The sequence below is a fragment of the Aspergillus neoniger genome, assembly GCF_003184625.1.
Source record: "Aspergillus neoniger CBS 115656 unplaced genomic scaffold BO87scaffold_5, whole genome shotgun sequence".
NCBI lineage: Eukaryota > Fungi > Ascomycota > Eurotiomycetes > Eurotiales > Aspergillaceae > Aspergillus > Aspergillus neoniger.
This window is the reverse complement of record NW_020291133.1, coordinates 660,375-683,472: the sequence shown is the minus strand read 5'-3', so window position 1 is coordinate 683,472 and position 23,098 is coordinate 660,375. Positions and strand designations below refer to the sequence as shown.

The 23,098-nt window shown below is 50.4% G+C and overlaps 4 protein-coding genes across 4 annotated transcripts; 3 read left to right on the top strand and 1 right to left on the bottom strand.

The window, feature by feature from the left end:
* Positions 1-95: 95 nt before the first annotated feature.
* BO87DRAFT_456180 (porphobilinogen deaminase) lies at positions 96-1,458 on the top strand. The gene is made up of 2 exons (XM_025628706.1): positions 96-552; positions 619-1,458. The coding sequence occupies exons 1-2, from the start codon at positions 270-272 to the stop codon at positions 1,338-1,340; spliced, it is 1,005 nt and encodes a 334-aa protein (XP_025483323.1). The 5' UTR covers positions 96-269; the 3' UTR covers positions 1,341-1,458.
* Positions 1,459-1,563: 105 nt separating this feature from the next.
* On the bottom strand, positions 1,564-2,898 carry BO87DRAFT_373496 (IGBP1/TAP42 family protein). Its single transcript, XM_025622563.1, has 3 exons — positions 2,624-2,898; positions 2,284-2,560; positions 1,564-2,226 (listed from the first exon to the last, which is right to left on the bottom strand). The coding sequence occupies exons 1-3, from the start codon at positions 2,833-2,835 to the stop codon at positions 1,645-1,647; spliced, it is 1,071 nt and encodes a 356-aa protein (XP_025483322.1). The 5' UTR covers positions 2,836-2,898; the 3' UTR covers positions 1,564-1,644.
* A 705-nt stretch (positions 2,899-3,603) lies between these two features.
* BO87DRAFT_404209 (putative RNA helicase/RNAse III) lies at positions 3,604-9,016 on the top strand (the record flags this gene model as incomplete). The annotated part of the gene is made up of 16 exons (XM_025625835.1): positions 3,604-3,830; positions 3,884-4,077; positions 4,132-4,235; positions 4,290-4,555; positions 4,605-4,712; positions 4,761-5,442; positions 5,493-5,551; positions 5,605-5,674; positions 5,727-5,795; positions 5,854-6,036; positions 6,095-7,165; positions 7,216-7,616; positions 7,675-8,188; positions 8,246-8,431; positions 8,481-8,633; positions 8,688-9,016. The coding sequence occupies 16 exons, from the start codon at positions 3,604-3,606 to the stop codon at positions 8,982-8,984; spliced, it is 4,584 nt and encodes a 1,527-aa protein (XP_025483321.1). The 3' UTR covers positions 8,985-9,016.
* Positions 9,017-10,516: 1,500 nt separating this feature from the next.
* BO87DRAFT_373495 (dynein heavy chain) lies at positions 10,517-22,942 on the top strand. Its single transcript, XM_025622562.1, has 2 exons — positions 10,517-22,334; positions 22,392-22,942. The coding sequence occupies exons 1-2, from the start codon at positions 10,602-10,604 to the stop codon at positions 22,836-22,838; spliced, it is 12,180 nt and encodes a 4,059-aa protein (XP_025483320.1). The 5' UTR covers positions 10,517-10,601; the 3' UTR covers positions 22,839-22,942.
* Positions 22,943-23,098: the final 156 nt, after the last annotated feature.

Below are 23,098 nucleotides of genomic sequence, written 5' to 3'. Positions count from 1 at the left end.
GTGTCTCCTCATCCGGTAACATTACCCGGTTGTATAATTACCGTCGGGTCGTATGACAAACGCAAAATACCAGTAAAATACCCAGCGTCAAATGTCAAGATTGTCTCTGAAACATTTCCCCTCAATGCTTGAGAGCCGTGCAGCCCACTCTTCTGTTTAGTACTTCGACGCCCGCAATATTCTTCGCCTAGATCACGGCAGGATATACCTCAGTCCAACTCTCTCCCTAAAAATCCAATCGCTTCCTGCATACACCAACCATCGTCGCAATGGCTTCTGCCCCGCCCCACGCCACCAACCCCTCATCGCGCAAGACCTTCACCATTGGCACGCGCAAGTCCAAGCTTGCTCTGCTTCAAACGGACCTGGTTCAAGCGGCGCTCAAGCAAACATGGCCCGACTATGAGTTCAAGATCCACTCTCGAGAGACCGCCGGCGACCAGAACACCACCATTGCGCTCCGTGACTTTACGACCAAGAACCTATGGACCCAGGAACTGGAGGACCTTCTGATTGCTGGCCAGGTTGACTTTATTGTGCACTCTCTCAAGGGTACATATCCGCTCGTTCTTTATCTCGCCTTAAGAAATGAACACTGACTTATCTCTATCATTGCAGATGTGCCGACTCTCCTCCCCTCCTCCTGCACCCTCGGCCCCATGATGAAGCGCGAAGACACAAGAGACGTCCTGGTCATGAAGAAGGGCCTTTCATACAAAAGTCTGGCCGAGCTGCCCGAAGGCTCCGTCGTCGGCACCTCTTCCATCCGTCGTACCGCACAACTCGCCCGTCGCTACCCCCACCTGAAGGTCATGGATGTGCGCGGTAACATTGGTACTCGGTTGTCGAAGCTGGATGCAGAGGATGGCCCATTCACGTGTCTCATCCTGGCTGCGGCTGGCTTGCTGAGATTGGAGCTGGGCGATCGTATCACCAGCTACCTGGACTCGAAGAACGGGGGCATGCTCTATGCTGTCGGTCAGGGTGCTCTTGGCATTGAGATCCGGAAGGATGATCAGCAGGTGCTGGACATGCTACAGAACATCGGTCATAAGGAGACCACGTTTGCTAGTTTGGCAGAGCGCAGCCTTCTGCGTACTCTTGAGGGTGGATGCAGTGCGCCGTTGGGTGTTGAGTCCGAATGGGTTAATGGTGCGCTGAGGATGCGTTCTATTGTGGTTAGTGTGGATGGCAAGGAGAGCGCTGAGGTTGAGATCGACGGGGCTGTTGATTCGCCTCAGGCTGCGGAGGAGTTCGGTGTTACTGTGGCTAAGGCGTTGGTCGAGAAGGGCGCCGGCAAGATCTTGGAGGAAATTCAGCGCAACAAGCAGACTGCTTAGATATAGAAGCTGTAAAGTCTATGTGGTGGAGATGCTGGTCTTCTCCTTCACGGGAGATATGATGATACAATGGACATATATAGATGGATACCCATATGAAAAAAGAAGAATGTTACGGGTCTGCTGAAGATACTTCCCCATTAGTACAACCAACTTGCTGAGTACCAGTAGGCTTTCTGGGAGTTTCATGACAGGGTGTGCAGTACTATTCTATCATTTGGTACTCCTATCATATAGGCCAACTTTAATGGCCAATCAGCCGTCAGAGATATATATATATATATATATATAAATTTCATGCACATCAACCCCGATTCAACGTATTGCCAGAGCCTCTTGGATTCGCCTCTTTATACTCGTCCCAAGCTCTGGCCTTCATTGTTTCTTCATCAGCCAAATCCATGTCATCTTCGTCGACCTCAGGCTTTATGCCTGACTTCTCTCCCCCGCCTTCGATGACATTACCCCTCCTTTTCTCCTCTTCAAGGTATTCATCAATCGTCATAGTGGGTAGATTATGTCCCGATCGGAAAACCCCTTGCTGGAGCTGCGTCCTGCGATCAAGCAACGTGAATGGCTGCATGGGCTTCCCCTCCTTACTCAGGATAGGTCCGAACTTCCCTCCTCTCAGCAGTTCGGCAATCGGACGATCTAGCCGCTCGGAGTAGCTTGACTCGCTTGCCTGATTTCGCCGACGCGGATCATCCTGCAATGACTCAGCGGGGTTTGGCGCAGCACTGCGGATGGTTGACAGCATAGTCAGTTCTTGCGACAGCAGATCCAAGGACTGGAATGACTGGTGGATGTAGAGGTTGATCTCGGCGAGGTAGAGTTTCCGAATATCCTCCTCGTCGCTTTGTAGTCGGCTCTGGTTATTCGCAAAGTACTTGAGAGAGTGTAAGTAGATCGCTCAGTAACATAAAATGAGCAAAGCCTATCCAACCTCTAATTTCTGCTTCAGCTCCTTCTCCTCCTTGAATCTGTTTATCTTCACTTCTCGACGGGTCGCAGCATCATTGGTAGTAGTCAGGGAAAAAGAGGTGGGGTTCGAGGTGTAACGTTCAAAGAGCTTCTTGTCCTTTTCGTTGAGGACGTCGTAATCGTCTAGTCGGGCGAGGAAGCGTTCATATTGCCCAAGCGCACGTCGGAGGAGAGCTTCGCGGTCTGAGCTGTAGGTTCTTTGGAGAAGGTCTGCAAGATGATACTCTACTGTAAGGTATCTGGAGACAGGCAAGAAATTAGCGCATCCTCAGGCAGCTCCACTAGGTAAGTCATAGCTATACTGGATATCTGTCGTGGAGATGTCCTCCAAAGGTTCGTTCGAGCTGAACAGAGATAGCAAGCCCACTTGCCGCTGGCATTCCTCAAGCTTGGCTATTGTTGCGTTGACATCACCGCGGTATGCATCCGTGTTGCTGTCGGGGCGGGCTTCTAAAGCAGACTTTTCAGCTTTCGCTTCCGCAAAAAGGGTTCGTAGATTTTGCGGCTGCTCCATTGCGCTGCTTTGGGGTTGTGAGGGGTAATGTTGTATGAATTCAAAAGCTCCGCTGGAGAATGACTGCCGATCGGCAGATATGAGGGCTGTTTCATACACCGGCGTTTCTTTCTTACATTAATTACTGCCCGGTATCCACCTCACTAAGCTAAGCACGGCATAATAAAGGTCACGTGATATCTGCGTAGCATAATGCATGGTTCATCGTTGATCGGTAAGAGGACGATTACTTACGAAACGGCTGGGTTATTTTACACTATCGCGAGAAATATCTACTGGGATCAGGAAAGGAACGTAGATATACTTGGCGATATCTGGAAAAATCCATACATGGATTGCCCCGTGTATATAGCCTTTGCCCCGCGGGGCTTCCCTTTTCAGAAGTATATATAGTGCCAACTTATAGAACTCATCACTACTTTAGAGTACTCCGATGGAAGTACATCGATAAAGCACCTCGCTGCTTAATAACTCTCACAACTACCAGCACTTAATAGTTCTTCACCTAATAGCTGTCACACACATCAACCTTGACCAACTAACAGGGGTGAAAGCAATAGCCGTCTCCATCTTCCGCTGTTTGTCTCCGTTTGTGACACGACCACCGGCTGCCAGTGACTGCTCCCGGTGACATATTCACATCCTTTTTATCTTATTTTCTTTCACTTACTGCTTTTAATGGGAAACACAGTCTTCTCGCATCTTCGATTGTTGATTTAGCCTTGAGCAGCTTTTCTGCTTCAGAACCAACTGTAGGATAAGACAACAATGCCATCAGCTCACGCTTTCAATATGGGAGTAAATTCCGATCTTCATGGGCCTGATCAGAACCTACCCGTGGAAACAATAAAAGGGCGCGCCGTGACGATGACTGAGGATATACTACAGGAAGATGACAGATCATCGGATGAATCCGACAATGACGAGCACGAAGACCAGATCATAGCAGGAGTTTCACAGCAACGTATTACCCAGAACGCAAAGTTCAAAGATCTGTCAGTACTTGAGTCCCTAAAGTTAGCATACAGGAGCGCTAATATCCATCAAGTCTTGCACAGCGTGTTGATTCAGGCCCCATCCATGACGCTAAAGTCACCCATGACCTGCCAGATGCTCAGCTTTCCACTGCGCACTTGGTAGCGAAACAAGACCTTGGAATTGGTACGCTGGATCCAAGAGAGTACCAATTGGAACTATTTGAGAGAGCGAAAGTGCAGAATACAATTGCTGTACTTGACACGGGTACTACCTTCACACAAAGATGAGTTGACTTGATGCAAGCTAATGATAATGTAGGCTCTGGGAAGACTTTGATTGCAGTGTTGCTACTTAAACATACACTGGAAAAGGAACTGAATGATCGCGCGGAGGGGAAGCAACATCGAATAGCCTTTTTCCTTGTGCGTTTCGCAATCTTCTTCTGACCCAAAATAGATGCTCTAACACAGGAACAGGTGGATAGCGTTACACTCGCATACCAACAGGCCGCGGTACTACGCAATAACTTGGATCAGAGTGTCGGGCATTTCTTTGGAGCTATGGGAACTGACCTGTGGAGCAAAAGTGTCTGGGAGCAGCACTTCCAAAAGAACATGGTGATCGTCTGTACAGCGGAGATTTTGAACCAGTGCCTGCTCAACTCCTACGTCAAGATGAGCCAAATTAACCTCCTAATATTCGATGAAGCGCACCATACAAAGAAAGATCATCCCTATGCACGGTGTGTATGATCTGACTTGAAACACATACAAAAGCTAATTACACTTCAGCATTATACGTGAATCTTACCTCGAAGAAGACCCCTCAAAGCGTCCACGAATATTTGGGATGACTGCATCACCCATTGACACAAAAGGTGATATAGTCGATGAAGCTACGTATGTTATGAAATCTGGAGTAACAAATATAGTACTAATTCAGAATAGGAGACTTGAGAAGTTGCTTGACAGTAGGATAGCTACGACTTCCAACATGTCACTTCTACGGCAGGTGGTCAGGCGTCCGGTGGAGAGAGTATGGCCCTTCAACAGGTTGGAGCAACCGTTTGCTACTAGCCTATATAAGCAGCTTGAAGATCGTTTTGGAGACATGGCGTGCTTGGAGGGTATATTCAGATTTGCTTGGCAGGCCAGCTCTGAGCTAGGCCGATGGTGTTCAGATCGAGCATGGGCGCGTGCTTTAGCAGATGATGTATTGCCCAAGCTCGAAGGTAATGTTCGTAAGACGGCAAACTCTGAAACATCATCTGATGTGCCCGAAAGTGCTTACAAAGAGATCTTGCGGATAACGGAAGCCAGTGAGATAGTGAAGGGCTTTGAATTCAGCAGTCCTGAGGCTTTTGGCCAGCTTAGCCCCAAAGTGCAAGTCCTTCGCGAAGAGCTTGTCCACTATTTTGGACGACCGACGGAGACAAAATGCATTGTTTTCACGCAGAAGCGCTACACAGCTTTGATTCTGTCTGAACTTTTTCAAACCCTGAATGTTCCCTTCCTTCGGCCTGGTGTGCTTATTGGTGTCCGGTCTGGGGATTTAGCAGGAATGAATATAACGTTCCGCCAGCAATTTATTTCCTTAGTCAAGTTCAGGACCGGCGAAATCAATTGCTTGGTAAGTACTCGGATTCGTCTCCCAGTGTAGCAAATGCTAACCAATCTCAGTTCGCTACATCAGTTGCTGAAGAGGGTCTAGATATTCCTGATTGTAATCTGGTCGTTAGGTATGGTGGTAACTCTGCTGTTCCCTACGGGAGTGCCTAATTTGATAAAATAGGTTTGATCTCTATCAAACATTGATCCAATACGTGCAAAGCCGTGGGCGGGCGAGGCATTTCAATTCAACGGTAAGACCAGATGCTAGATGTGTGTTGCAGGAATTAATGTCTGGAATTACAGTATGCGAGTATGGTCGAAAGAGGAAACCTGGATCATGAGCAGAGGCTACTTGAGGTTCAAAATGCTGAAGTAAGTCCCTATGAACAAGAAGCTGTATCCAAACTAATATGCCAAACTAACATGACAGAAAATGATGCAAAACTTCTGCAGAACCCTCCCCGAGGATAGGCTATTATATGGCATTGACCACGACCTTGATACAGTGTTACAGAAAGACGAGGGCAACAGGACTTTCAAAATCAAATCTACAGGTGCTAAGCTAACCTATCATTCAGCAACGGCGATACTTGCTCGATACGCTAGTTCTTTGGTACGTGTGACATTCAACTAGGATTACGTGTCAATTCCTAACGAGTCGCGGTATGTAGCAATACGAAAAGGAGATTTCGGCCCAAGTAACTTATGTAGTGCTTCCTATCAACGGTGCCTTTGTTTGCGAGGTTATTCTACCGGAAAAGTCACCTATCCGAGGCCTCACAGGAAGCCCAGCAATGAAGAAGTCCATTGCGAAGCGCTCTGCGGCCTTTGATACATGTCTTTTACTTCGGAAGAACAAGTTGCTCGATGACTATTTCAATTCAATATACCATCGCCGCCTTCCGGCAATGCGAAACGCGAAACTTGCAATAACATCGAAGCGCACCAGCGAGTATGACATGATATCGAAGCCATCTGTATGGGGCCGGAAACAAGGAATGCCCCCCAAAGAACTTTATGGCACCGTTATCACGTTCTTGCCCTCCAGTCAACTATCGCACGAGGCCAGACCTTTGCTATTGTTCACAAGAGAGAGACTGCCACACTTTCCACAGTTTCCCATCTTCCTCGATGACGACATAGAGACTACAATACTCACGACTCCCTTGGAAAATCAGATTCTACTTTCAGAAGAGGAGGTTGATGCCCTCACAGTGTTTACTCTTCGTGTTTTTCGTGACGTGTTCCACAAGACTTACGACAACGAGCCCGAAAAGATGGCTTACTGGCTAGCCCCGGTAAGGGTTCAAAGCTCATACATCCCGTCATTCGACCCAAGGCAGATCCTTGACTGGGAGAGCCTCAACTATGTGCGCGACAACGATAGCATTCCATTCTCTACGGAGACACGCCCAGAGAGCTTGGTTGATCTCTTTGTGTTCGATGCCTGGGATGGAAGATGCCGATTCTTCACAGTAGGAATCGAGGAAAGTCTGACTCCCTCTTCTCCTCCACCACCCTTTGTAGCCCGGCGCAGACACATGACCGATATTATGAATTACTGCTCGAGCCTCTCCAGGAACTCCAGGGCTAAATTTTTGTCGACTTGTCACTGGGACCAACCTGTCTTAAGGGCAGAGCTCGTACGACTCCGCAGAAACCTTTTAGACAGAATGACAGACACCGAGAGAGAAGTTGAAACGAGGTGCTTCATTTGTCTTGAGCCATTGAAAGTATCTGCTGTAAGTTTATCCTCGATCAATTGGAAAATAGGCACTGAGCGCTAGCGAAGATCCCTGCAGCTACAGCATTCTCCTGTCTCGCATTCCCAGCAATCATCTCTAGAATTGATGCATACCTAATTTCTCTCCAAGGCTGCGAGAGTCTGAATTTTACCGTCAAGCTGGACCTAGCCCTTGAAGCATTCACAAAAGACTCCGATAATACCGAGGAGCATCGAGCCCAGCAGATACATGTCCAACGAGGAATGGGAAGAAACTATGAGCGACTGGAATTCCTCGGAGACTGTTTCCTGAAGATGGCTACCTCGATTGCTCTCTTCACACAAAACCCAGACGATGATGAGTTTGACTATCACGTAAACCGGATGTGTCTCATTTGCAACAAGAACCTCTTCAATGCTGCCGTAAAAAAGGAGATCTATAAGTATATTCGTAGTCGAGGATTTTCGAGGTAAGGGTCCCTCTGCCGTGTGCGAGGGTTGAACCAGAAGACTAACAGTTGCGGCAAGACATACGTGGTATCCAGAGGGTCTGAAATTACTACAAGGTAAAGACCACAGTAGAAAGGCAACCACAGAGAGCAAGCATGCTCTTGCAGAGAAAACAATTGCCGATGTTTGCGAAGCTTTGATAGGGGCGTCTCTGCTTTCCGGTGGTCCTGAACATCGATTCGACATGGCTGTCAAGGCAGTGACTACTCTGGTGAATAGTCCCAGTCACATGGCTGAGCGATGGAAGGACTACATTTTTTTATATACGATACCGAAGTATCAGCGACGAGCGGCGGATGGTGCCGAGATACATCTTTGTCGAAAGGTCGAAGAGAAGCTGAGCTACCGCTTCCGGTACCCGACGCTCCTTGGTTCAGCTTTCACTCATCCTTCGTATCCATCCGCATGGGCTAAAGTGCCCTGCTATCAGCGCTTGGAGTTTCTTGGTGATTCACTGATTGACATGGTGTGCGTGGAAGACTTGTTTGCCAGGTATCCTGACCGAGACCCCCAGTGGCTCACAGAACACAAAGTAAGAAATCCTGCACACCCATGAGTATCCAAGTATTCGTTAACAACATTGCTGCAGATGGCCATGGTCTCCAACAAGTTCCTGGGTGCTTTAGCCGTGAAACTGGGGCTCCATACGCATCTAAAATACTTTAGCGCTCCGTTGCAATCTCAGATCACTCAGTACGCCGAAGAAATCCAGACAGCAGAGGGCGAGAGTGAGGGCGCGGTGGACTATTGGACTGTGACGAAAGACCCTCCTAAGGTAGTGACGCCTTTCTGCAATGCAGAATACAGCTAACGTGGATGACCAGTGTTTGCCCGATATGGTTGAAGCGTACGTAGGAGCAGTTTTCGTCGACTCCGGTTTCAACTTCGAAGTCATCGAGAAATTCTTCCGGGATCACATCAAACCATTTTTCGAGGACATGGCAATTTATGACAGCTTCGCAAATAAGCACCCTACGGTAAGGCCGAACCTGACTGATTGTAATCTGGGCTAGATGACTGAACTGAACTAGACTTTCTTGTACAACCGACTGACTAATGAATTCGGCTGCATGAACTATTGTCTGAAAGCTGGTGAGATGCCCAGCATCGATGGGGCCCCGGCTGGGGTTTTAGCGGCCGTGATCTTGCATGATGTTGTCATTGCCGAAGGTACAGCATCATCTGGTCGCTATGCTAAAGTTAAGGCCAGTGAGAGGGCACTTGCAGTGCTGGACGAGCTATCGTCAGCAGTATTCCAGAGAAAATATCGCTGTGATTGTCGAGAGTCAGGAGACTTGGCAAGACCCGACATTGGAACGGCTATCTGAAGGAAATTGGGACTAGGAGCTTAGTACATGCGGTGGAACAGCCTGGGTCATTAGCAAATGAAATAGTAGGTGCGTGGCTCAGGAAACATGTAAAAGGGGCCATGAATTGTGCTAGCAGCAGTGTCTTATATCATTCGAAATGGTTTTCTTCCCTCTGTCCTCAGACGTTGTGCCAGAATACTAGTAGATGCCCAAGTCGAGAGCAGTAGTTAGATAGGTGGTAGTCTATCTAGTCTAAGAGTAGATCCATGGACGCCGTCAGACCCGCCCGCTGCTGCCCGGGATGCACTAAGCCCCATCTGGAATAGCGGCAGTTCCCCCTGAAGTGTACCACTTTCTTCTGGGCCGTCGCTCGGGCTCGCTGCAGCATCCGCAGCAGCAGCAGAAAACACGCCTGCCGCGTCCCCCAACTGACCACCACCCAACTCGACTGGTGGAATAGACGAAGACGGAGCTTTACTATGAACCTTTAGATTACTTTCTTTCTATCTTGTACAACTTTTGTTTTCTTCCGTTCTCTTCGTCCTCTTTCCCCCGTCCGTTGAACCCTCCCGGTTAATCCTCCCCATTCGAAGCCGACACCGCGCCCATTTCCCGTCAACATACAAACCAGCATTCTGTCGCGAATCCACGTCACAACCTTCGGTCGGTCTCTATGAGCTCTGCGAGCCCTCTTTCATAGAGTTAGAACTATGGAGGTTGCTAACGCGGAGGTGTCAAATGGCGTCCCTGCGCCAGCGCAAACACCTTTGGTTGATTCAAATGCGGTGATCGAGTACCTGAGCGAAGTGCTGCGGGTGACTTTGGGAGCTCTGAGAAGTGAGCTTGAAAGCACCGGCAGTTTACTCTCCCCTGCACGATACAACGAGACCGTGCAGCGGTGTACGCGATTTGCGTCGGAGTCGCAAGTTGCCCTCTATGTACAGAAGGATGTTGTGGCCTCCGAAGAAGCAAATGGAACGGAGACAGGTGAAGGTACGTTGCCCCCGCGCATACCCTGCTGCCAGCTACGGCGTGCTAACAAAGAATTATCTCACGCTTCTAGACCTGTCGTCCAAATACGTCTACAACCTTTCCGCCGAGATCTCGTCCTCCTCGACCACGGTCGCTACGGTAGTTTTCATCAAACGGCCCACCGCCATTGACCCATCGCTCCCCATACCATCACAGATCCAAGTCGTGAACTTCCCTGGTCCAGCATCGCTCAGCAATGCCCAATCCCAGCAAGGAGCGTCCCAGTCGCCCTATGAAATTCTGCACTTGCTGGTGCACCACGGACTGAATGCCTACTTCGAAGCCAACACTCGGAGCCAAGAAGCAGCTGGTGGCGCAAAGCCCAGGACAGATACAGAGGCAAAGACCGGCGTGTCTAGTACGAAGAAGAAATTCGCGGAACTGGAACTTGGACTCCGGCATTTGCTGCAGAATGTTGAAATCCCGGCGTTGAACCTGCCACTGCATGAGGTGGTCCAGGCTGCCCTGGTCGATGCAGAAAAGCGCGGAGTCAAGCCTTCAGTAGAACTGATTGACCCCGCCATTCTGGAGAACAGTACGTTTGTCAACAGTATTCAAAACACCGTGAATGCCTGGATCCGCTCCATCCAGACGATTACCAAGATGTCCCGCGATGCCGATAGCGACTCGGCCGCCCAAGAGATCAATTTCTGGCTGTCCATGGAAACCGCACTTGAAGGAATCGAGAACCAGCTGCGGGGTGACGGAGTCCAATTGACTATGGACATCCTCCGACATGCGAAGCGTTACCAGGCCACTCTCAGTTTCGTAGCCGACACAGGTCTTCGCGAAGCAACTGATCTTGTGCAGAAATACAATCAGCTCATGCGGGATTTCCCCCTCGACGAACTTCTCTCGGCGACCACCCTGCAGAAGGTGCAAGAGTCTCTCAACTTGATCTTCAACCATCTCAACAAAAAGTTGAAGATCTGTCCGTACCCGATTAAGCGTGCTCTTGCTCTTGTGGAAGCCATCTCCGGTGACCTAGACAACCAGATCCACTCCTTGCTCCATGGCCGGACCATTTTGCACTTGGACTACCGTGAGTTTCGTTCCCTTATGAAGACCGCTGGTGCGATTTGGCGGACTTGGGACGAAAACCTCAAGGAGTTCACCAATGTCGCTCGAGAGTCTACTAGACGCCGCAACGAGAAGTTCATCCCCATCAAAATCGCCGCGCGCCATGAGAAGACGCAGGAACGATTGAAATATATCAACACATTCCGCGTCAACCATGAGCAGTTGCAGCGAACGATCGTCAACGTCCTTGGCCCGAAGACTTCAACTGCGGGAGATACGGCTGCCGGAGCTGGTTCTGACGGGGCCGTTATCGTTGAGGAAATTGGCGACGTCGACGCAGTTGAAGAGGTGGCGCAAGCTTATGCCGCTCTGCGTAACGTGGATGTGCTCGATGTCTCTCCCGAAGGAACTCAGCAGTGGATCAAGGAGGAGATCGCGTACAACGAACGTACCTCCCGCGTCGAGAACTCGATCATTGCCCGTCTGCGTGATCGTCTTGCTACCGCCAAGAATGCAAACGAGATGTTCCGCGTCTTCTCGAAGTTCAACGCTCTTCTCGTCCGCCCGAAGATTCGCGGTGCAATAGGCGAGTACCAAACTCAGCTCATCGAGAATGTCAAGCAGGACATTTCTTCGCTGCATGAGCGGTTCAAGCAACAGTATGGCCACTCTGAAGCACATGCTATGGCGCAATTGCGAGATCTGCCCCCCGTATCAGGCGCTATCGTCTGGGCACGCCAGATTGAGCATCAATTGGATGGCTACATGGGCAAGGTAGCAAACGTGCTTGGAGAGGACTGGGCCTTGCATTCCGAAGGTCAGAAGCTTCTAGCCGAGAGCAATTTGTTCCGGAAGAAGTTGGATACTCGACCAGTCTTCGAGTCATGGCTACATGACGTGCAAAGACGGCACATCACGATCTCGGGACGTCTCTTCAACATCATTCGTAACCGAGCCGCAGGAAATACGTTTGAGCTGACCGTCAATTTCGACGCGCAGATTATTGCTCTGTTCAAGGAGGTCAGAAACCTCATCTGGCTCAACTTCCAGGTACCTCACGCGGTGAGCAACATCTCGAAGGAAGCCAAGCGTGTGTACCCGTACGCCATTAGCTTGATGGAAAGTGTCAGAACCTTGCTCCAGACCAATCGCTCTATTGCGGCCATGACTGAAGTTGCCATTCTTCTGAACGGCTACGTCAATGACACCCAAAGTATGATCATAAAGGGTGTTCCTCTCCGTTGGGAATCGTTTGTGCATTCCTACGAACTTCATGTCAAGCAGTCAGCATTGGCTAATGGAGCCATTGACGCGGCCATCCCAACCAGAGGCGAGAGCAAGCATGTTCAATTCGTTCGGGAGTTCGCTGGGTCGGCATCTGTACTCCAGTCGAAGACAGCTGTTTTGGCTTCGATAAACGAAAGCATCCAGAAGGCGACCCATGAACTCAAGACTTGCCCTTACGAAGCGGCTGCATTTAGGCAGCGCCTGGACGCTATCCAAGTTGCCGTTGATAAGCTTAACCTTGAGAACTATGTTAACCTTGGTTATTGGGTGGCCAACTTGAACCAGAAGATCGAAGGCATCTTGCGCGAACGTCTTCATCGTGCTATTCGCGAATGGATCAACTCGTTCCAGGAAGCAACTTACAGCTCGCAGAGTCTTCAAACATCCAGCGGAGTACAGACAGGCGAAGGCGAGACGCTCTCGTACAACATCGAATTCCCAGAACTCACCCACGAGATCTCCATGCGCAACCAGTTCCTCCATCTCGACCCACCGCTCCAGTATGCTCGCGCGAGCTGGTTCGCGCACTTTGATAACTGGCTTGGTGTGATTTGCAACCTCGAGAAGATCAAGTCGTCTCGTTATCAGATCTCAATTGACGTACAGAAGGTCCAGTTGTCTGAAGCATGCTTCGCCACTCTCCCACAGCACTGTACTAACGAGTTGGGTCAAGTCTATAATGTAGTCGAATCGAGGTTGAGTGAAGTATCTGCGTATGTCGACAAGTGGCTGCAGTTCCAGTCCCTCTGGGACTTGCAGTCCGAACAAGTCTATGACATTCTGGGTGACGATCTGTCTCAGTGGCTCCAGCTACTTCAGGAGATTCGCAAGAGCCGTGCTACGTTCGACACTTCGGAAGTGAGCAAGTCGTTCGGAAATATCAAGATCGATTACGAGCAGGTTCAGACACGGGTTAATGCAAAGTATGACCAGTGGCAGCATGAGATCTTACTTAGATTCGGCTCCAAGCTCGGTGGCCGGATGAGAGAGGTTCATTCTGAAATCGCCGCTGCCCGACGCGATCTTGAAGGCCAGACCCTGGAGGCTGCCTCCACGGCCCATGCGGTTTCATTCATCACGATTGTTCAGCAATGCAAGCGCAAGGCAAAGGTTTGGGAACCGGAGGTTGACCTCTTCCGGCAAGGCCAGGCCACACTCGCGCGACAACGCTATCAGTTCCCTAGTGATTGGCTTCACGTCGAAAACGTCGATGGTGAATGGGCCGCGCTGAACGAATTGCTTGCACGAAAGAGCAAGATTGTCCAGGACCAAACAGAAGGATTGCGCGCAAAGATCTCAGCAGAGGACAAGGTCATCAGCGACAAGATTACAGAAGTCATCAGCCAGTGGAACGAGGAAAAGCCCGTGTCTGGTACCATTCCTCCCGAAGAAGCATCTCGTACTTTGAGCATGTTCCAGTCTCGACTCGAATCTCTTCAGTCAGAATATGAAATGGTCTCGAAGGCGAAAGAGGCTCTTGATCTCCCGGCCGGCGTTGAATCTTCTCTGCCTGCGATCCTGGAAGAGGTCCAGGATTTCATGTCTGTCTGGGCCGCTCTGTCAACTATCTGGAAGAGCCTTAATGACCTTAGGGACATGCTTTGGACAAGCGTGCAACCGAGAAAGCTTCGTCAATCTATCGATGGCTTGATCAAGATGACCAAGGAAATGCCTAGTCGGATGCGCCAATACGCGGCTTTTGAACATATTCAGAATGTCCTGCGTCAGCTGCTGAAGGTCAACCCCTTGCTCTCTGATATGAAGTCCGAAGCCGTCCGTGAGAGACACTGGCAAAAGATCTACAAGGCCCTGAAGCCAGGCAAGCGATTCTCTCTCGTGTCGCTGACTCTCGGTGATGTGTGGGACCTCCAGCTTACTGCGAGCGAGGTTATTATACGCGATATCATCGCGCAGGCGCAGGGTGAGATGGCACTGGAGGAGTTCTTGAAGTCCGTCCGTGAGACATGGCAGAATTATTCACTGGACCTTATCAACTACCAGAACAAGTGCCGACTCATTCGCGGGTTCGACGATTTGTTCGCAAAGTGCAGTGAGAACCTGAACTCCCTTCAGGCGATGAAGCATTCTCCATACTACAAAGAGTTCGAGGAAGAGGCTACTTCCTGGGAAGACAAGTTGAACAGAGTGCACGTTCTCTTCGATGTCTGGATCGATGTCCAGAGACAGTGGGTCTATCTTGAAGGTGTCTTCACTGGTAACGCGGACATCAAGCACCTTCTTCCCCTTGAGTCCAGTCGCTTCCAAAACATCAACTCCGAATTCTTCGCTGTAATGAAGAAGGTGTATAAGTCTCCCTTTGTACTGGATGTACTGGCTATCAATGGTGTGCAGAAATCGTTGGAAAGATTGGCCGAGCTGCTGAACAAGATCCAGAAGGCGCTGGGTGAGTATCTTGAGCGCGAGCGTGTATCTTTCCCTCGCTTCTACTTTGTTGGTGATGAGGATCTTCTGGAAATCATCGGTAACTCCAACGACATCGTCCGGGTGGCGAAGCACTTCAAGAAGATGTTCGCTGGTCTGTCTGGTGTTCTCATGGATGACGACAACAACATCGTTGGCTTCACTTCGAAGGAAGGCGAAGAGGTCCGCTTGAAGAAGGAAGTCAACCTCGTCAAAACACCCAGAATCAACGACTGGCTTACTGCTATTGAGACCAACATGAAGTTGACGCTGGCCGAGCTTCTCGCTGAAGCCGTGGAGCAGTTCGAGCCGCTTTACAACGCCTCAGAAGTTGACCAGACTGCTTTCAACGACTTCCTCGCCAACTACCCGGCGCAAATCGTTGTTCTTGCCAGTCAGGTTGTTTGGACCAGCGCTGTCCAGAGAAGCCTGGAGAACGGTGGCAGCACTCTTCAGTCTTTGTTCGACGCCCAGGTTCGGATTCTGGAGCTGCTCGCTGCCACTGTTCTTGGTGAACTGGATGCAATTAGTCGAAAGAAGTGTGAGCATATGATCACTGAGTTCGTTCACCAGCGCGATGTTATTTCCAAACTTGTTACTGCGAACGCTACCACACCCATGCACTACCTCTGGCTCCTCCAGATGCGCTATGTTTACCAAGCCGAAGGGGACTTCCTTCAAAGACTGTACGTTCATATGGCGAATGCGAAGTTGAACTACGGCTTCGAATACCTGGGAGTTCCGGAACGTCTTGTCCGCACGCCTCTTACGGATCGCTGTTTCTTGACACTTACCCAAGCACTGTGCCAGAGACTTGGTGGTTCGCCTTACGGACCGGCTGGTACTGGTAAGACCGAGTCTGTTAAAGCGCTCGGTCTTCAATTGGGACGCTTCACTCTTGTCTTCTGTTGTGACGACACCTTCGATTTCCAGGCTATGGGCCGAATCTTCCTTGGTATCTGCCAAGTCGGTGCCTGGGGTTGTTTCGATGAGTTCAACCGTCTCGAGGAGAGAATCCTCTCCGCTGTTTCCCAGCAAATCCAAAACATCCAGATTGGTCTCAAGAATGGTGAGACTGATGAAAAGGCTCAGATCGAACTGGTTGGCAGACGGTTGTCTGTGAACCCCAACACTGGTATCTTCATTACTATGAACCCTGGTTACGCTGGACGTTCCAACCTTCCGGACAACTTGAAGAAACTGTTCAGGAGCGTTGCTATGTCTAAGCCCGACAAGGAGTTGATCACCGAAGTCATGCTCTTTTCTCAAGGTTTCAAGCAAGCCAAGCACTTGTCGAAGCAGACCGTGCCCTTCTTCGACCACTGCTCTACTCAACTGTCGAAACAGGCACACTACGACTTTGGTCTTCGTGCTCTGAAGAGTGTTCTCGTCAGCTCCGGAGGACTCAAGCGTACTAGAATCGCCAGTTCCGAGGAGGACCTGGGACCTGATGAAGTTATCGAGCCCCAGATCATCGTCCAGAGTCTTCGGGAGACCATTGCTCCTAAGCTGGTTCGGGAAGATGTGGACAGGATGCTGGAGATTCAGAAGCAGGACTTCGCCGGTGTGGAGTACGTGCCAGCGAACTACGAGAAACTTACGGCCGCAATCCGCGACATCGCCAAGGAACAGCATTTTGTCGACAGCGAGATGTGGATCACCAAGGCGTTGCAGCTTTACCAGATCCAGAGCATCCATCATGGTGTTATGATGGTTGGAAAGTCCGGTGCCGGAAAGTCTGCCGCATGGAAGATACTCCTTCAGGCACTGCAGCGTACCGAGGGCGTTGAAAGCGTTTCCCACATCATTGACTCCAAGGTCATGTCTAAGGAAGCTCTCTACGGTAGTCTGGACGCCACTACTAGAGAATGGACTGATGGTTTGTTTACCGGCATTCTGAGAAAGATCGTGGACAACCTTCGAGGCGAAGATTCCAAGCGGCACTGGATCGTGTTTGATGGTGATGTCGACCCAGAGTGGGTTGAAAACTTGAACAGTGTGCTTGATGATAACAAGCTTTTGACGCTTCCCAACGGTGAACGTCTCAATCTGCCGCCCAATGTTCGTATCATGTTCGAAGTCGAAACCTTGAAGTACGCTACACTGGCGACGGTCAGTCGTTGTGGTATGGTCTGGTTCAATGACGATACTGTCACGCCTTCTATGATGATTTCGAACTATGTTGAGTCTCTCAGAACGCGGACTTTTGAAGACCTGGATGACGACAGTGCTCCTTCTGGTCAAGCTGCCATCAAGACTCAGGATGCTCAGGATATGCTGGCCACCATTCTTAAACATTTGTTGCAGACCGAAGACCTCGTCCTGCAGGCCCTCGAGGAGGCTAAGAAGTACAACCATATTATGGAGTACACTTTCATCCGCGCCCTCAACACTTTGTTCAGTCTTCTGAACAAGGCCTGCCGCAATGTTCTCGAGTATAACATCCAACATGTCGACTTCCCCCTTGACTACGACCAGATCGAGGCCTATATCTCTAAGAAGCTTCTTCTTGCGCTGGTTTGGTCATTCACTGGTGACTGTCCCCTTGCGGATCGCCAGTCTTTCGGACAGTTCGTGTCTGCATTGACTACTACCGATCTACCACCTGATGGTGCAGCATCCATCATTGACTTCGATATCACCCTGCCCAAGTGCGAATGGGCGAGCTGGCAGTCCCAGGTTCCTACTATCGAAATCAACACACACTCCATCACACAGACCGATGTGGTCATTCCTACTGTGGACACTGTTCGTCATGAAGATGTTCTGTACTCTTGGCTCGCCGAGCACAAGCCTTTACTGCTTTGCGGTCCTCCAGGTTCCGGTAAAACCATGACTCTGTTCGCTGCTCTCCGTAAGCTTCCGAACATGGAAGTGGTCGGCCTCAACTTCTCGAGTGCTACCACTCCTGACCTCCTGATCAAGACATTCGAACAGTACTGTGAATACAAGAAGACGCTGAATGGAGTCGTGATGTCCCCTAACCAGATCGGTCGCTGGTTGGTCATCTTCTGTGACGAGATCAACCTTCCAGCTCCTGACCGTTACGGAACCCAACGCGCAATCTCCTTCTTGAGGCAACTGGTCGAGCAGAACGGCTTCTGGAGAACATCGGACAAGACCTGGGTTACCTTGGACCGCATTCAGTTCGTGGGCGCCTGTAACCCTCCCACCGATGCTGGACGTACAGCCATGGCAGAGAGATTCCTGCGCCATGCTCCTTTGGTCATGGTCGACTACCCAGGAGAGGTTTCGTTGAACCAGATTTACGGAACGTTCAACTCGGCCATTCTGAAGATCCTTCCTTTGTTGCGCGGATACTCTGAATCCCTTACCAAGGCCATGGTGCAATTCTATTTGGAGTCTCAAGCTAGGTTCACACCCAAGATTCAGCCTCATTATGTTTACTCGCCTCGTGAACTTACGAGATGGGTGCGTGGTGTGTATGAAGCTATCAAGCCCCTCGAGACTCTCTCTGTTGAAGGACTGGTTCGCATCTGGGCGCACGAAGCTCTGCGACTGTTCCAGGATCGTCTGGTTACGGAAGACGAGAGGAATTGGACCGCAGACGCTGTTCGGCGCATTGCCCTCGATAATTTCCCCACCATTGATGACCAGGAGGCTCTGAAGGGTCCGATCTTGTTCTCTAACTGGCTGTCTAAGAACTACGTGCCTGTTGAACAGGAGAGACTGCGTGATTTTGTCAAGGCTCGTCTGAAGACATTCTGTGACGAAGAGGTCGACGTTCCCCTCGTGCTGTTCAATGATGTCCTGGAGCATGCGTTGCGCATCGACCGTGTCTTCCGCCAGCCTCAGGGTCACCTCATTCTCATTGGAGTTAGTGGTAGTGGTAAGACAACGCTGTCTCGTTTCGTTGCTTGGATGAACGGTTTGAAGGTGTTCCAGATCAAGGTGCATGGTAAATATTCATCTGAAGACTTCGATGACGATCTGAGAACCGTACTTCGTCGCGCCGGTTGCAAGGGCGAAAAGATTTGTTTCATCATGGACGAATCGAACGTCCTCGATTCTGGTTTCCTGGAACGCATGAACACACTGCTTGCAAACGCGGAGGTGCCTGGTCTGTTCGAAGGAGACGAATTCTCGTCTTTGATGACCGCTTGCAAGGAGGGAGCCCAACGCCAAGGTCTCCTTCTCGACACACAAGAGGAACTCTACAAGTGGTTCACTTCCCAGATCGTCAAGAACCTGCATGTCGTGTTCACGATGAATCCCCCCGAGGAAGGCCTTTCTTCGAAGGCTGCAACCAGTCCTGCCCTGTTCAACAGATGTGTACTCAACTGGATGGGCGATTGGTCAGACCAGGCTCTCTTCCAAGTTGGCTCTGAACTCACGCAATCCGTCGACTTGGATAAGCCGAACTTTATTGCTCCTGACAGTATCCCCGTGGCCTACCGCGAGTTGAGCCTGCCAGCCTCTCATAGAGACACAGTCATCAACGCCATGGTTTACATCCATTACTCGCTGCAAAGATTCAACCAGCGTTTGCAGAAGCAACAAGGACGCACGACTTTTTTGACTCCGCGCCACTACCTCGACTTTGTTGCTCAGTACGTGAAGCTCTTCAACGAGAAGCGCGAAGACCTCGAGGAACAGCAGAGACACTTGAACGTTGGTCTCGAAAAACTGAGAGATACTGTCGATAAGGTCAGCGATCTTCGAGCCAGTCTTGCCCAGAAGAAGACGCAGCTGGAGAAGAAGGACACGGAAGCAAACGAGAAATTACAGAAGATGGTCGCAGACCAGCGAGAGGCAGAACAACGTAAAGCAGTTTCTCTCGAGGTCCAAGCTGCTTTGGAGAAGCAGGAGGAGGAAGTGGCTTCCCGAAGGGAAGTTGTGCTCAGTGACCTTGCTAAAGCTGAGCCTGCCGTCATTGAGGCTCAGAAGAGTGTCAGCAACATTAAGCGTCAGCATCTTACTGAAGTCCGTTCCATGGGTAATCCTCCTGCTAGCGTTCGACTTGCACTTGAAGCCGTCTGCACCCTGCTTGGCCACAAGGTCGACAGCTGGAAGACGATTCAGGGTATTATAAGAAGAGATGACTTCATTGCTAGCATCGTCAACTACGACAACGAAAGACAGATGACTAGGAATCACAGGATCAAGATGCGGAACGAATTCCTTTCCAAGGAAGACTTCACCTATGAGAGAGTCAACCGGGCTAGTAAGGCTTGCGGTCCTTTGGTGCAATGGGTCGAAGCTCAGGTGAACTACTCCGAGATCTTGGACCGTGTTGGACCTCTGCGTGAAGAGGTTGATCAGCTCGAGGAACAAGCCCTGCAGACCAAGGCCGAGGCCCAAACCATTGAGAACACCATCAAGGGTCTTGAAGACAGTATCGCTACATACAAGGCTGAATATGCTGCACTTATTAGCGAAACTCAAGCGATCAAGACGGAAATGTCCAGAGTGCAGTTCAAGGTTGATCGAAGTGTGCGCTTGCTCGACAGTCTGTCATCAGAGCGGACCCGTTGGGAGGAGGGAAGCAGGTCTTTTGAAACTCAAATCAGCACTCTTGTTGGAGATGTCCTCATTGCGGCAGCCTTCCTTGCTTATGCTGGTTTCTACGATCAACAGTTCCGTAAGGCCATGATTGATGAATGGGTCACTCACCTGACCCAAGCGGGCATCAACTTCAAGCCACACAACCCGATTACCGAGTACTTGTCCAATGCCGATGAACGTTTGGCTTGGCAGGATCACTCGCTGCCGGTTGATGACCTTTGCACCGAGAACGCCATCGTTCTGAAACGCTACAACCGGTACCCCTTGATCATCGATCCTTCGGGCCGTGTCACCGAGTTCTTGGAGAAGGAGAGCACCGACAGGAAGCTCACTGTTACTAGCTTCTTGGATGATTCGTTTGTCAAGCAACTGGAGAGTGCTTTGCGTTTCGGAAACCCCATCCTCATCCAGGATGCTGAGCATCTTGATCCTATTCTCAACCACGTTCTCAACAAGGAATACCAGAAGACGGGTGGCCGTGTTCTCATTCAACTCGGAAAGCAGGAGATCGACTTCTCGCCATCCTTCAAGCTCTTCTTGTCGACGAGAGATCCTTCTGCCACCTTCCCACCGGACGTATGCAGTCGCACAACCTTTGTCAACTTCACTGTCACGCAGAGCAGTTTGCAGACCCAGTCTCTCAACGAGGTCCTAAAGTTCGAGCGTCCAGATGTAGACGCGCGTCGTACCGATCTGGTCAAGTTGCAGGGCGAGTTCAAGATCCACCTGCGTCAGCTCGAGAAGCGACTCTTGCAAGCACTGAACGAGTCGCGCGGTAACATTCTTGACGATGACAATGTCATCGAGACCCTGGAGACTCTGAAGAAGGAGGCAGCAGAAATCTCCAAGAAGATGGTGGAAACCGAGGGAGTCATGACCGAAGTTGAAAATATCACGCTCAACTACAGCATCATTGCCCGTTCTTGCAGTGCTGTTTTCGCAGTCCTGGAGCAACTGCACCATGTCAACCATTTCTACCAGTTCTCCCTGCAGTTTTTCGTTGATATCTTCAACTCTGTTCTCTACCAGAACAAGCGCCTCGCTCAAGAAAAGGACCACGCTGCACGCGTGCAGATCATTCTTCGCGACCTCTTCGTGACAACTTACCAGCGTACTTCATTGGGACTGATCCAGAAGGACCGCATCACATTTGCTATGCTTCTTGCCCAAGCAGCCCCCTACCCTATGGACAAGAGGATCATTGATATGATCCTTGATGAGTCCATGGAGAGCGTGGACCTGTCAACTTCACCTGAACTCAAGGAGCAGGTCTTGAACAAGATTGCCAATATGTCGCTCTACAAGTCGATCTTCCCTACGATCCCATCAGAGCAATGGGAGCAGTTCTTTAGCGATGAGCTCGCGGAGAACTTGATCCCTGTCGTCTGGGAAGAGACTACAGAGAACATTGACAGGCTGCTGCGCTCATTGTTGCTTGTGAAGCTCTGCAGAATGGACAGGTTCGTGCCAACTGCGGAGCGCTTCATCGAGGCCGTCTTTGGCAGAGAGCTCTTCGGGGGAAGCACCGACTTGAAGGACATTGTTAGCCAAGTCACAGCAACCACGCCAATTGCCCTCAGCTCCAGCCCTGGTTTCGATGCCAGTTACAAGGTCGATGCTCTTGTCGAGCGCATGAACGCAACCTGTGCCAACATCGCTATGGGTTCGAACGAAGGTCTTGAGAGTGCTGATAAGGCAATCAGCAATGCAGCTGCCGCAGGTAACTGGGTTCAAGTCAAAAACGTACACCTGGCGCCGTCATGGCTGCAAAGCTTGGAGAAGAGGCTCGAGTCCCTCAAGCCTCACAAGGACTTCAGACTCTTCCTTTCGATGGAATCGAGTCCCAAGATCCCAGTCAACCTCCTCCGTGCTTCTCGCGTGCTCATGTACGAGCAGCCTGCTGGTGTGCGCGCCAACATGAAGGATTCTCTGTCCTCGTTGTCTACCCGGGCCTCCAAGGCACCGGTCGAAAAGGCTCGTGTCTATCTTCTTCTGTGCTTCTTGCACGCAGTGGTGCAGGAGCGACTCCGCTACGCCCCAAGCCTGGGCTGGAAGGGATTCTGGGAGTTCAACGACAGTGATGTAAGTCAACCACCTCAACCCCCTTTTCACAGCATCCCACTAACATTATCACTTTAGTACGAATGCTCCGCTCACATCATCGACTACTGGGTCGATACCATTGCTCAAGGCCGATCCAACGTCGCTCCTCAGAAACTGCCCTGGGACATGATCCGCACCCTCGTGACCGAGACCTACGGCGGCAAGGTCGATGACTTCGCCGACTTTAAGCAGCTCGAGAGCCTGGTGACTAATCTTCTTACACCAGCCGCTTTCGAGGACGAGCACAAGATCGTTTCTGGTGTCGAGAACGACGACTGTCTTACCCTGCCTGGTGGAACAAGCATTCGGGACTTTGTGGAATGGGTCAATAAGCTGCCGGAGCGTGAACCCCCGACGTACTTGGGTCTGCCGGCTAATGCGGAGAAATTACTCCTGGTCGGACATGGTAATAAGATGATTTCGGATCTGTCTAGAGTGACGACGCTGTTGGATGAGGGAGAGCAGTTGATGATTGAAGCTTGATTGAGGTGTGATAACAGAATTTTGGAGTTGTGTGACATCGCTTGTTTATCCTGTATTTAATAGATCTTACATTGCGTTCAATTTTAGATTGTTGGTCTACTCTATTTCTTTTAATTGTATGTTTACTGCTACCACTGCTGCTACTTTGCAAGGTTCACTAGAGTAACGGGCACCCCCCAGGAAGACCACAGACAAGCACGGTTTACATTGTAGCTTGATCTTTTAGCGTAAATCCATGCTAGAAACACACATTACTCCCA